Genomic DNA, 14,519 nt, shown 5'->3' with positions numbered 1-14,519 from the left:
AATTTCTAAGAAATGCTAAACCAGAATACAAATGGTTCACGGAAGTTTATTTCAGACTTAATCTAGATTAGTCTGTATTCTCCAAAAATAAGAAATTTCCAGACATAGTTTTGTAATTACATTTTTATTTGGGAAAAAAATGATTGGAAAATGAATTTGAAAGATGAATGATAACTGCAGGCTGAACAGCTGCTGATTGCTGGCTACCTTTCAGTCGCTTTGTGTATGTGATGATGTGAACTTACTAATGGTAATATAATTTCCTTTCCACAGCCACGTCAGTTTCCTGGTAGGAAATTTTGGGATAGTGGATACACTTCTGGTTTCCTAAAATGTGGAATGTGTTTTGAATAGGATACTGTTTATTACCAAATTAATTGACCCATTTTCATTATACGGTGTATTTGCAAAATGCAACTTGCCTGTTATGTTCTTTAAAGGCAAAGTTTGTAAATTTAAAGGATCACTGGGGAGGATAAGAAACTTTGCCTAATTTTCTGCCTTAGCATGGTTCCTAAAGGGAGAATGAGTTCCAGAACATTAAAATCAATTACCATAGAGAAGAGTTTACACTACTAACAGAAACTGCATAAGCTTTTTAAGAGATCCAGTGCACTTAGCAAAGTCTGAGCTGTGAAAGAAGATTTTTTCAATTCTGTCCAGTAATGAAGAAAAATACTTAAGCTTTTGGAGGTTTATATATGCCATTTAAATACACAAAGATCATAAGTGTTTATCTGGTTCCTTTCTCTTTTAATCTCATACTTAAGAATTTTTTATGCATTTAGGCAAATGAGTGGCCTCTGGAAAGCTTCTGTGAAGAGGTGTGCAATGACCTCTTCAACCCTTCTTGGGAGGTAAGACATGTGCAGTATCTAAGGTGTAACTATAGATGAAAAAAAGGGCTTCAAGAGAAGTGCCAAAATTGTATGTGTGGAACTTGAGTATTTTGCTAGATATCAAAAACTACATCAACTGTAAATACAGATTACATAGCCAGGACAAATTGGCTTTTAGTGAACTTAAAGGGGAATTGAGAACAGATGTATAACGTATACTTGGGGGAAGGGGCAAAGATGTAAAGTAGTCACTCTAAGTGAGAATTATGGGAATACTGATATTCAAGCAAAATAAAAGCACATAAATCTATGGTCACAAAGCAATTCTTAATTGGTTGATTTTGGACAGATGAACATTTAAGTATATGATTTGATATAACTGCCTACAAGTCTAGTACTAATTCAGCTGTAGTTGAAATGTCTCTATTAAGAATACAATACTGTTGTTTCAGTTATCCAACATCTCCTGTTCCCTAGTATTTTAAAATTGGCTTTTCATTTCGCTTTTCTAGGTTCGACATGGTGCAGGTACTGGACTGAGAGAGATACTTAAAGCTCATGGTAAAAGTGGTGGTAAAATGGGAGATAGCTCTCTAGAGGAGGTAAGTTTCCAGTCATGTAGACTCCATACGTTGCTTAAACGAAGTTTAGAAAACAGACTTCTTAAAATACTTAAACTTTGCAGCAAGTGGGTGACCTGGGGGAATGTAAACCATGAGACTTGTCTGCTCAAAATTATCTGGTTGACATCACAGTATGCACTGATGAAACATTCTTTTTAAAAGGCCTGTGCAGAAACCAATACTACTGTACTAGTATTAGTACTACTATACTACTGTATAAGTAACCATTAATATGTTGATTGTGTATAAAGTTATTAAGCACTAGCTTCCATACTGGAAAATACTGTTTTCAAGTCATGGTAAAGCTGTGCTGAAACTAAATTGACAAGTTGATTATATAACTCTAGTGAAATCTTAGAGTGTCTCATTCTACTTGCTTGAACAATAAGGTGACTCTGTGAATCTGCTTGCTTTGTTATGAGAAAAAGTTTAGTGTTTTTAAAAGGAAAACAGTTTTTATAAAATAACCTGACGGTTACAGCTTATTTACTAATAGTGAATCTCGTCCAGATTAATACTGACTTTGCTGTAAAAGCAGCTGAGAGGGCTTGTGGTTTAGAGTGGAAGATTGAGGAGATGTAAATCAGTCTATTTCAGCATACTTTGTACTTAGGGAAAGCAAAAGCTTCTATCTCTTCTTGCTTCCACGTGGGGTAGTATTTGTTCCATGGAGATTGCTGGGTAATAAGAATGCAGGCTGCAATTATAAGATACTTTTTAAACCATTTCTTAACTATTTGTGGAAAGGGGGTGTGTGCTCCAGCTGTTGTACATGCTGTATGCTGGGTATAATTCTTTGACATGTATGGGAATATGAAATCCCTAATATGTACACTAAAATGACAGTTTTCAAGGGAAGTGGTGATCTAGTAGGCAGACAGTGGAGATGAGAAAGATGGTGCCTGAGCAGTTGCTTTTATGAGGCTTTTACTCTGAGATTGAAAACTACAGACTTATTGGTCTCTCACAGAGGCCAGAGCTTCAAGACAAGTTTGTTTTAAATTGCTTTGTTAAATCTGGTGCTGAAAAGCAAGTTCCTTTCACTGGGTCTCCCAGTGCTTTATAGTTTATTTATAAATATGCTTCAGACATATTAATGGACTTGCCTAGGATGAGTTGACATGGGTTGGTATAGGTTATCTGGATGACTTTACCTTTGTATACTGTATAGGAATAAAATTGTCTGTCCAGCCTAACGAGGTGCTCTCTAGCTGTTGTGTTTTAACCCCAGCTGGCAACTAAGCACCACACAGCTGTTTGCTCACTCCCCTCCATGGGCCCCTCTGCTGGGATGGGGTGGATAGTCATGAAAAGAGGAAACTCATGGGTTGAGAGAAAAACAACTTAATTGAAATCAAGTAAAATCTTATAATAGTACTAATGATAATAACAGTAATAATAATAATGGAAAGGGGAATTAAATGGAAAGGTGAATTAAAACCCCAGAAAAACAAGTTCTGCACAATACAATTGCTCACCACCCACTGATTGATGCCCAGCCTGGCCCAAAGCACTGATCAGCCCCTTCTGGGTAACTCCCCCAATTTATATTCTGACCATGACATTCTGTGGTGTGGAATATCACTGTTCAGATCACCTGTCCTGGCTATGGTTGCTCCCTGCTTTTTGTAGATCTCCTCACTGGCAAAGCATGAGACTCTGAGAAGTCCTTGACTTAGTGTGAGCATGACTTGGCAACAACCAAAACATCAGTGTGTTATCAACATTATTCTAGTACTTAATCCAAAGCATGGCACTGTACCAGCTACTGAGAAAAACCTAACTCTATCTGAGTCAAAATCAGGACACCAGCCTTTCAGTAAAGGTATTATGTTTTTTTAAAAAAGTAACCAAAACCAGGTTATGATGTTTGCAGTAACCCAGGTGAGCTGAATTAGTGCTGAGTACTTTGCCTTGACTGACTGTGCAAGGTGACTGTATTGAGTCAGTTTGAACATTTGTTGTATCTCTTACAAATTTTAGCTAAAACAAGCATATCAGAAAATGTTTTATGAACATAGTCAAGGTGTTTGATTTTTTTCTCTTTTTTACAGATGATTCAGCAGCATCAGGAGTGGCTAGAAGACTTGGTTATTAGACTTCTTTGTGTGTTTGCATTAGACCGATTTGGAGACTTTGTTTCAGATGAAGTAAGTTAAGTTTGAGAGGCAGATCAGCAGCCTTCTGCAGGAGACAACACTGCAGCAATAGAACACTGACAGTAGTACAGCACAGATAACACTGTGCCTTGTTACAGTGCTGCTGCATGTGCCTGTTGTAACTACTCACAGATGCTTATTAAAAAGTAGCTGATATATAAATACCTTGTTTGTGTAGCAGTTTGGTCATCTGACTACTCAGATTGATTTCTCTCTAAGTCAAATTTCATACAGAAGTATCTGTTTTATCATTTCCTTTTTCCTAGGTGGTAGCACCAGTACGTGAGACTTGTGCTCAGACTTTGGGAGTAGTATTGAAACACATGAATGAGACTGGAGTTCATAAAACTGTGGATGTTCTCCTGAAGCTGCTTACACAGGAACAGTGGGAAGTGAGACATGGTGGTCTCCTAGGAATAAAGTATGCTTTGGCAGTACGTCAGGTAATAACCCTCATGACAAATTGTAGAGACCTTTGGATCCAAAAACTCTACTCCAGGTAGAGGATGTGGCTGAACAGTAGATATGATAAAACAAGTTTGCTTGCATTGCAGTCTCGTGGGTTATGAGATGTGTGACTGCACTTTTATATCGAGGCTGCAATTATATAGTGAAGCTGTACTGTTGTAACTTGATAAGTTACTTGCACAGAACATTATAAATAGAGGCTGTGCTTGCCTAATTTTGATGATACTTTAATGTGTGAAGCAGCAGAGCTGAATGCTACAAGAAGTTTAGTCTATTTGTCGTTTGTATTCTGCAAACACTGAGCTTTGAGCTGACATTTGAGTTCATTCAAATTTATAACCTAAGTTTTTAACTTCATGAATGGTAACTTAGAATACTTATAGTCTTGAATGGGTAGCTTTTCTTTAAAACAAACAGGTTAATTAACACAGAGTACATCTCAATTGTTTGGATCATTACATGCTTTTTAAGTTTAAAAATTCTTTTGATTTTTTTTGACAGGACATGATCAATACTTTATTGCCTAAAGTATTGCCTGCAATAATTGAAGGTCTGCAAGATCTGGATGATGATGTCCGAGCTGTTGCTGCAGCATCTTTAGTACCAGTAGTGGAAAGCCTGGTCCAGCTTCAGTCTCAGAAGGTGACTAAACTGTTTTCCATAAGTTCTGATTGAAAAGTTCACTTTTGGTCAAAATGAAGAAAATAATGCTTAGAGGCAGCACTGGATTTTTTTTCTCTTTTTTTATATATAGTAATCTCTTGTTCTTATTTGTGTAGGTGCCTTTTATTCTTAATACCTTGTGGGATGCACTTCTGGAGTTGGATGACTTGACAGCTTCCACAAACAGTATCATGATCCTTCTTTCATCCCTTCTGACTTACCCTCAGGTCCGCAAATGCAGGTAACTTTTTAATTAGTATTGCTTCAGTATTACGTGCTTGAGTGTTCACTTATTTGCAAGTTGTAATAATGCATGTCTTTCAAATCATGTGCCAAGGAGATGCCTAATTTAAATCAATATTTTAATTTTACTCTTGTTTTTCCTTAAAGTGAAGGTTAGGATAGGACAGTGCTTCTATTTTCATTATGTTTGTGAAATGCAACAGAAGAATGAAACAATTAGACATTGTTTATATGTGACTTCTTTACCTTCTCTCTCCATTCATCTTGGCTATTTTAGTAAAGGATATTGGCTCCACTCATATGGTGGTCCTGCCCACAAGGAGCAGACAAACTCCAAACAAGAGATCAAATTGTGTACATTAAAACACATGTGCATACCTGTAGAACTTTGCTCTTGGAACGGTTCTGGAGAAAGCTACAAACATGGAAATTCACATTAGTAGGACACCCAGTAATTCCGTGACTAGTTCCTCTCTGTTTGGGACTCTGGCAAATTAAAGAAATTGCATCTTAATATGTTAAATTTTTCATAATACACATGGTAAACTTACTGCATCTGCACTTAAGGTAGATGCTTTATGCATTTTCTCTCTCATATGATTGGCATTGCTGGAGCTGGTTTCATTATTTGTAAAGTCATAACTTTAGGTACAACTTCAGGCCTAATAGTAAGTTCAAAACAGAAACAGCCCCTCCTTTTTTTTTCTAACAGTTGAACAAAGGCCAAAGTATAATGGGTGGTGGGAAAAACATGGTAAAAATACATGCTTGAATTGACTAGTTTTCTAGTCAGTGGGGTTTTTTTTTCTCCTGTAACTGTCTTTCATCTCCCCTTCCTCTAGTATTCAGCAGTCACTCACAGTTCTGGTCCCACGTGTGTGGCCATTCTTGCACCACACTATATCTTCTGTGAGAAAAGCAGCTCTGGAAACGTTATTCACGCTCTTGTCTACCCAAGACCAGGTAAGAATTAGTTATTAGTGTTTTAATGTGATACCTATTGGAATATGCTTAGTCATGTGATATCCTTGTTTCAGAGTTCTTCAACATGGTTGACTCCAATTCTGCAAGACATGTTGAGGCACATATTTCAGTTTTGTATCTTGGAAAGCAACCAAGAAATTCTGGATCTTATTCACAAGGTATTTGCATGCCTTACCACATAGGTATATAGTGTTTGTGTATCCTGCTCTTTCATATCCTCTGTGCAGATAAAAAATAGTGTGTTCCTGTTAATTATTTTGTAATTGGCCTATGTGATGCTTTACTAGAGAGTGAATGAGAGATGGTTCCTACAGTTTATCAGCATATGTATGATTTTATGTAGACCCTGTAGAAATTTGTCATGATTTTCACTATGGTTCTTTCTTTCCCAAGGTATGGCTGGAACTGTTAAACAAGGCATCTGTACAGTATGTGGTTGCAGCTGCTTGCCCATGGATGGGAGCCTGGCTCTGCTTAATGATGCAACCATCTCATTTGCCCATTGACTTAAACATGTTGCTAGAAGTAAAAACTAGATCAAAAGTAAGTGAAATGTGACCTCACTAACTGTTCTGAGGAAAGTATGAAATTGCTTAGCTGTATATGAAAACACATTCTAAGGATGTTAGAGGGGAGTGGTGCTGCCTTTCTAGAACTCTAAATGTCAACTGTCTTATAAACCTCAATTTTGTAGAGCAAAAGAGTTCTTGTCAGGTTATCCATGAGAATAAAGTTCTGCCATGCAGTATGCTCTATGTGAATATTTCATAAAATCTTTATTTACATGGTTCCAAAGCCATCTGTTTGCAGGACTGAGCTAAATCTGAAAGCATTGTGTTTCTTCTGAAAACATGCTGAAAGATGTTTCCTTTTCCCTCTGTGTATTTACCAGCTATATGTTGAGTATTAGTCTTAATGTTATAGTCAAGGAATATAGCATACATTTAACAGGACCATAGAAGGCTAGTAGTGGAGAGGTGATTTGCAAGTATTAACTACTTTAAGAAGCCTCTTATCAAAGAAATATTCTGTCTTAGTCCAACTTTTATTGGAAGTGTTATGGAATATGAATTCATGTTTTCATTACAAACATACTTACTTGCAACCTCTCCTTTTTTCCCCAGGAAAAGGCAGGTGCTAAACTGCGTCAAGGTCAAACCCAGAATAAGGAAGTGATTCAGGAATATATTGCTGGGGCAGACAGCATTGCAGAAGATCCAGCAACAAGGGATTATGTTGTCATGCGTGCTCGGATGATGGCAGCAAAGTCAGTTTACTGAAAATATGAAAAAGATACTTAAAAGCAATGTATTTTTTTCATTACATATAGCAGCTTTTCCAAAATCTAATTATGTAGACTATTTTGGCATCTTAATTTTTAATCATTAATTGCAAAGTAATTGTAACACTAAAGTGACTGTTCTTTTCCCTCTTGTCAGGTTGCTGGGAGCACTTTGTTGCTGCATTTGTGACCCAGGTGTAAATACTGTTACTCAAGAAATAAAGCCAGCTGAATCATTAGCTCAGCTCCTGCTCTTCCACTTGAATTCTAAATCTGCCTTGCAGAGGATTAGTGTTGCGTTAGTAATCTGTGAGTGGGCAGCCTTGCAAAAGGTAGGGTGTTTCTGCAGCAAAAATAAATTTTACTTACTATCTCAATCCACTGCTTGTCATGAGCTACTTAGCCGAAATAAGATTTCGGTTGATAAGCTAAAATGGTATTTATACATCTAAATACTAAAATCATGATTCTTAGACAATGGAGGAATACAGTGCTCAGTAGCTAAATGCCAACTGTCAGAATTATGAATCAGTAAATATGTTCACATTTTTTCTACAAATAAGTCTGTTCTCAAGATGCTTGTTATCCAGGGTCAACCTTCCTTTTAAGGTGACTGTCTTTCCTCTATTCAGTATCATTTCTAGAGGCAGACTGAAAGTTTTGCTCCTAATAATTTATATTCTGGGCTATGAATGTTAATGGTCCCTCTGAAAACTGGATTTTTGTAGCTAGATTGAGCTGTTTAGCACCCAAAACTGAACAAAAGAAATTGTGATTACTCAGAATTGTAAACTGTCTTTTCCTGTTACAGGAGTGTACAACTGTGGCTATTTGTGTGCAGCCTCGTTTACTTGGGGTCCTTTCTGAACATCTCTATTACGATGAAATTGCTGTTCCTTTTACCAGAATGCAAAATGAATGTAAACAACTCATCTCATTATTAGCTGATGCACACATTGACATTGGAAACAGAGTAAACTGTAGTGTATTTACAATAGATCAAGCTAATGAGCTGGTAAGTAGAGGCATGCCTGCCCTTCCTTCAAACCTATTCTTGTCTTGAAATACATCTTCCACATAATTATTACATAGACAATAACTTTCAGAAATAATGTGGGGACTTTACATATCTCATGTCAAAGGATGTGTACAGAAACTTACTGTTTCCTCTGCGGTGTTTACAGTCTGACAAAAATCAAGAGCAGTGCAAGGTACATACTTAAGAGGAGAAAAAAGTGAGTGTTACGATTCCAGGTGTGGATTCACTATTGAAATCCACACAGAAGAAACTAAAGCAGGCTGGAACCCCTTCAAAACCACTGTCAAAAGACTAGGAAATAAATTCTAGATGACCTGGCCCCCTGCCTCTGACCTTTTAATCTCCTTTTAATGCCAAATCTTTCACAGGAAACAGTAGTCAACTGAGTGGGGAAGGATATGGAAAGCCCTGCAACTACTTTGTTGTGCTGATTTTTTTTTTCCTTAGACTTTTATCCCAGTCTCTTTCCTCAAAAGAGAAACGACTTAGAAACAACTTGTTCATGCATGAGGCCTTGCACATCCTTTTTAGATTCTTGTATTCACATTCTCCTTTGCTTACCTGTCACCTGCTTATATATTTCCAGAATACCTGGATAGAACTGGTAGATATGGGACAATCTAAACTTGGAGTGCATGAACTGCTCTTTGGAAATTTAGACTTGAAATTCTTATAAGATGCCTGATTTTTCCCTTTGAACTGCAGTTCAAGATTCCAGAAACTACATCTTGGAGCATTTCCTGTTACTTGCTGAAAAAATGGAGATATTTGGTCAAGTGACTCATATTCTGCCATGAGAGGATGTCCCGTTTTACAGTAAATGAAACATTTGTAATTATTTTTTTTACCTTTTCTTAGGTTACTTCTGTTTTCAATGAAGTGACATCATCCTTTCCTTTGAATCCTAAAGTTCTGCAGCAGTTGGACAGTAAGCGCCAGCAGGTCCAAATGACTGTTACAGAGACAAATCAGGAATGGCAAGTGCTGCATCTGCGAGTGCACACATTTGCTGCATGTGCAGTTGTGAACTTGCAGCAACTTCCAGAAAAACTAAATCCTGTTATAAAACCCTTAATGGAAGCTATCAAAAAAGAAGAGAATACACTTGTACAAAACTATGTGGCTTCATGTATAGCAAAGTTGCTTCAGCAGTGTACGACAAGATCTCCCTGTCCCAACTCAAAGATTATAAAAAATCTCTGCAACTCCCTCTGTGTGGATCCACATCTTACCCCACTAGCAGCATGTCCTGCACAGCCTCAGAGTAGCCATGAAAACTCAAAAGGTACAACATCTAAGAGTGTCAACATTCTTAAAATATGCCTGTGCTTATTTCTGAACTGTTAAAATGAGTATTTGAGTGAGTCTTGTTTTCAGTGATTTTAAAATGCCAGCAACTGAGTTTTTATTAGTAATGGTTTTATTTAGGTATTTTAAACTAAATTCTTGTGCAACTAATGTGTATTGTTTTCAGAACATACATGTATAAAAGACTTCAGTTCCAATTTTCAGTTATTGACATTGTCCTCTTATGATCATATTTCACTTATATATGCTACAAAGCTTTTCTCTGGAATTGAGTAAGTATGGGAATTAGAGTAGCCTGTTAAAAAAAGTGACTTGTGTTACATTCCATAGGCTAATAGTAAGATAAAAAAAGATGAGGATAGTGGTCAAAATGAACAAATAATCCTGTACATGCAGTGGTCATGGATTCATTAAATGGCTGTCTCACACTGCAAATGTGTACATTGAATGAACAACACAAATTAAGATCTTAATAGTCCAAGATTCTTACACTGCTTTAAGGCTTGACCATTGTACATTTTACTTATTCTTTATGAATGTCCTTCATCTCAGAGTAGAATAACATTATATGATTAAAAAAGAAGCTCTTTAGTATAAGTAGAAACATCAACAAATCCAAAGATACTGATGACATCTGTTACTGTATCATGACAGCAGTATTGAACTGTTTATAAGGGACACAGAACTTAAGTTTGTTTAAACTTTAGAACATAATTCATTTTTATATGAAATAAAATTATGCAAACTTCTTATATTTGATTGAAGTTTGTTACCTGTGCTTCTTGCTGAATAAGAATTTGTGCGGTGGTTTGCATGCTTTGATTTTTCATTCCAAGTCCGTAATGTGCTGCTAACAGAGTAACTGTGTTCTGTACTGAAGTGCCATTGTCCTCAAGGATGGAAAAAGTTGGGCTTTTTTTGAAGTGCAATCAGCAGGTGACTTACAGGTAGCTGTCATCTCTGCCAATGTGTTAAACTGCAGCTTAAATTGTTGACAGCTGTTCTCTCTTCCTTTAGGGCCCAACTCTGATAAAGATGGAATGCAGCATACAGTTACTAAGCACAGGGGAATAATTACACTCTACAGACATCAGAAAGCTGCTTTTGCCATCACAAGTCGGCGAGGTCCTACTCCAAAAGCTCCAAAAGCCCCTATTGCAGATCTCCCCACAGGCAGCAGTGGAAGCATTCCTACAGAGCTCGATGAGGTACACTTCACAAGTTGGAATTTGCAACTTCACAGCCACCCCTCCCTTCTGTTACTTTGAATTCACTGGAATTGATATCACTATAATAGAGATGCCCAGGATCTCTTTGTGAGAGAACTGAGCTGATGTGAAGTTTTGTGATACGAGCAGCATGTTCGTATTTTAAATCTTCAGTGTGTCATTAAGAAAACTAATAACTCCTGAAACTTACATTTACTGCAGATTAGAAATATCAATATAAATTCATACAAATAGATTTCCACAAACTGCTGTGATTGTGTCCTGTTACTCATGCCGGTCATCTTGATGTGTGCTGGATGCCTCTGAAGAATTTAAACCAGCAATTGAAATGTGACTGGCTTTAGAATGTGTGTGCAACGTCCACACTTATTATTCTAAACTTTTTTGCTACTGTTTTATTAATTTAAAATCTGTATGTTTTAATAAGATCCTAGTCAAGACTGTGATTCCTAAACAGTGTTGTGGATTTTGTTCTTGATTTGTTACTGTTTTTTATCAATTCTGCTTTCCAAAGAGAGTGGAACAAAGAGCAGGGGGTTAATAACAAAGCAAGTATTGTTTTTCATAAATTTTGCTACTGTTCTTGGTGTCACTGTATTGGCAATATCTAAGGTTCTGGAACTGGAACCAGTTGGAAAATATCATGCTGAAATGGACCTGTGTCAGCAATAGCCAAATCTCAAATTCATAGACTTCAAATAATCTGTTATAAAAGATTTTTTTTTTTTTACCTCTATAAAGAATAAAGTAACTAACCTGGGGAAAAAAAATCAGAATGTAGTGTCATAGGTATAAACCAAATTGAATGCCTATATAATGGGAGCTTCCTTGAAAATAATTGTTATTTTTAAATGTGTCTGTCCTCACTACTTTGATAAATTGCTTAATTCTAGGCTCAGAAACCTTATGTTGTACAGAGAAGAGGAGCTGAATTTGCCTTATCTACTATAGCTAAACACTTTGGTGCTGAAATGGCAACAGGATTGCCACATCTCTGGGATGCTATGGTTGGTTCATTACGGAACAACATTCACATCAATAATTTTGGTAACTACACTTCTGATTTAAGCTGGGAGGGCTGGTAGGCTGGGGGCAATATATCAGACTTAAACTGAACACCTTTTTGTTTTTACCAGACCGGAAGTCATTACTGGAAAAAGGAGATGCTCCTGCCCAGGAGCTGGTAAATTCTTTGCAGGTTTTTGAAACAACAGCAGCTTCAATGGATACTCAGCTACATCCTCTGGTAATTAGCTTTTGTATGAAACACTTCAGTCTGTTCATTGCTACTGCTTTAAATTATTGTTTTGTAAGGCTTCTTTTTAGATCTTGTTCCATTTTGCTCAAATAGTCCCTCATTAGTCTGCCTGTTCTCCAAGTCCTGTATCCTACTCTTGATAAACTCAAGACATAACCTTCAGCAGTTAAGCTGTGCAGTTGTAAAGCTTTTTTTACCCCGTGTTCTGTAGAATATTAAATTCAGTATTTGTTCATGCAGGTTGTAGAATAAACCACAAAAGCAAACGGCTACCTACAATTTAGCCTTGGCCTATTCTTTTTTGGATAAGATTGTTTCTGAAGTTTGAGTTATGATAATATTTATGCTATTCTGTTGCATTGACATCAGCATCTTGCCTCTGCTTTATTTTAATCCTGTATTTCTTAAAACTGGAGAATGGACTGATAATACAATGCTTTCTCTTTGTAATGAAAGTATAGATAAAAATGTGGTTATGCTGCACTATGTGGTTGACTGGAATTATTTGTCTTGCAATAGTCTGACATGTAGTTTCTGTGGCTGGAGTGGGAGCAAAATGGTAGTGATAAAGAGAGTTTACTGCCTGACTACTGTGTAACAGGCTGAAGGTTGTCAGAAAGGCCGCCTGTGCAGGGAATGCAAAAATTGTGGGAAACTTCAGTTTACCCTCAATTAGACCAGATTTGATTATTTAAAAAAAAATTTCCTTCTTTGAACTGACTATTTCTACTCAGGAGAGAGATCCTGGAGTTAGAATGGTTCTGTGAAAGTATCAACTGAATCTAAAGTACTGGTAAAAAAAAAAGTTAAAGAAATGGAGGAATTCTTATGCCTGCATCTGAACACAGTTTTCAGTACTAGCCTATCTGCAGTACTATATTTCAGAATAAGTATAGTAGCTCTGGAGAGGCATAGAGAAGGGCAGCAGGATGGTAAAAATACTTGACAAGGCTCCCATGCAAGGAATAAGTAGGCCAGAATTCTGGAAAAGATGGGTAAAATGAATGGCTGTAGAATTCTGAGCAGATGGAGAAGATTCATGTGGAATTTTCTTACCAATCTTAATAAACTGCTAAAATGGTTTTGAGTGCATTTTGCATATGACATGGGAAGACTTCCTTTAAGTGTATTTTATATGTATACATATGTGTGGTGTGTAGCTATTGTGTAGATTAGTTTTGAGGGTGTTAATTCTTTATGCAGGTTTGGAAAATCACAGAAAGTGAAGGAAGGTGGAATTGGTTCACCAAAGCTAATATTTAGGGATCTTCACATTAGGAAAAACCTGAGCATCGGTTTAAGATACCTGATATAAAAGTGTATTTATACTGATGAAAAAGAAGACATAGATACAGACATACCCCACTGGGAAGATGCAGATTCCTTCTGAGTGTCTTTCTTATCACACAGAATTAATGAGATTCCTAACATGAATAATTCATCTGCCTAAACACAAATGGGATGAGTCTAGGACAAATCTGCTAGCTGGAAGGAATTCTTAAATCTGTGTCTGTATTTAAGTGATAATTCTTTTTTTTTTTTCTTAATAAAAAGTTCTGAGTACTTAGTACTGTATTTTCAGTGTGAAACACATCCTTGCCAACTGAGGGCTTCTTTAATTTTCATTTGGACTAAACTCCTAGCTCTTTTTTTACTGTGAATTTTAACTGCATTGGGGAGTAATACTTGTTCAAAGTTCAATTACCTGTTTCTTCTGAAACTATTTTTTAGTTTTAAGCAGTTAGGTCTTGTAAAGGAGCCACTGCAAGCATTCTTAAATGACTTAAAAAGACTGTTTAGTTAAAAAAAATCACTAATTTGTTTATCATTCATATTAACCTTTCCCCCCCACCCTTTTCTCTCTTCAGTTAATACAGCATTTGCCTCACCTTTACATGTGCCTTCAACATCCCAGCACTGCCGTGAGACACATGGCTTCCCGTTGCGTGGGTGTTATGAGTAAAATAGCTACCATGGAAACAATGAATATCTTTCTAGAGAAAGTTCTACCATGGCTGGGAGCAATAGATGACAACACCAAACAAGAAGGTGCAATTGAAGCACTGGCATGTATCCTTGCTTGAGTATTCAGAAATGCAGAAACTTCTTTGCTATTGCTTAATTTGGGTGAACAAAAACTGTTGCCAGAAAAAAAAGGGAGGAGGAATGAAATAAAATATTAAGCTGTTTTCCTCCTGTGGAATGAAACTGAATAAACTTTCATTTCCATTGCCCTTATTTTATCCATCAGATGAAGGTTTGGTTTCTCAAACCATGCAGTTCACTGGGCTAAATGTTAATTGGGTAGATCAGATTTCCCTGCTTCTGCCTTGCTTTGTTACTAGAAATCTTGTTCATCTGAATGTAACGTATTAATGACTTTTCCATATTGAGTGTGAAGTCTGCTGGGTATATATTTGTCAG

General features: G+C 36.8%; 1 protein-coding gene across 1 annotated transcript in view; it reads left to right on the top strand.

Moving 5' to 3' along the window:
• BTAF1 (B-TFIID TATA-box binding protein associated factor 1) overlaps window positions 1-14,519 on the top strand; it is a 47,553-nt gene that overhangs the window by 23,123 nt on the left and 9,911 nt on the right. Inside the window, exons 9-25 of the mRNA XM_018069194.3 lie at window positions 789-857; window positions 1,352-1,441; window positions 3,517-3,612; window positions 3,888-4,064; window positions 4,591-4,731; window positions 4,869-4,993; window positions 5,838-5,958; window positions 6,033-6,137; window positions 6,373-6,522; window positions 7,104-7,246; window positions 7,419-7,593; window positions 8,073-8,276; window positions 9,159-9,585; window positions 10,626-10,816; window positions 11,731-11,884; window positions 11,974-12,083; window positions 13,964-14,165. Of these exons, the coding sequence (XP_017924683.1) occupies window positions 789-857; window positions 1,352-1,441; window positions 3,517-3,612; window positions 3,888-4,064; window positions 4,591-4,731; window positions 4,869-4,993; window positions 5,838-5,958; window positions 6,033-6,137; window positions 6,373-6,522; window positions 7,104-7,246; window positions 7,419-7,593; window positions 8,073-8,276; window positions 9,159-9,585; window positions 10,626-10,816; window positions 11,731-11,884; window positions 11,974-12,083; window positions 13,964-14,165 (2,680 nt within the window). The remainder of the gene's footprint in view (window positions 1-788; window positions 858-1,351; window positions 1,442-3,516; window positions 3,613-3,887; window positions 4,065-4,590; window positions 4,732-4,868; window positions 4,994-5,837; window positions 5,959-6,032; window positions 6,138-6,372; window positions 6,523-7,103; window positions 7,247-7,418; window positions 7,594-8,072; window positions 8,277-9,158; window positions 9,586-10,625; window positions 10,817-11,730; window positions 11,885-11,973; window positions 12,084-13,963; window positions 14,166-14,519) is intronic.

Source organism: Manacus vitellinus, unplaced genomic scaffold (genome assembly GCF_001715985.3).
Source record: "Manacus vitellinus isolate BGI_N305 unplaced genomic scaffold, ASM171598v3 scaffold_15_pilon, whole genome shotgun sequence".
NCBI classification, from domain to species: domain Eukaryota; kingdom Metazoa; phylum Chordata; class Aves; order Passeriformes; family Pipridae; genus Manacus; species Manacus vitellinus.
The sequence above is the reverse complement of the archived record's forward strand: the minus strand, read 5'-3'. Positions and strand labels throughout refer to the sequence as shown.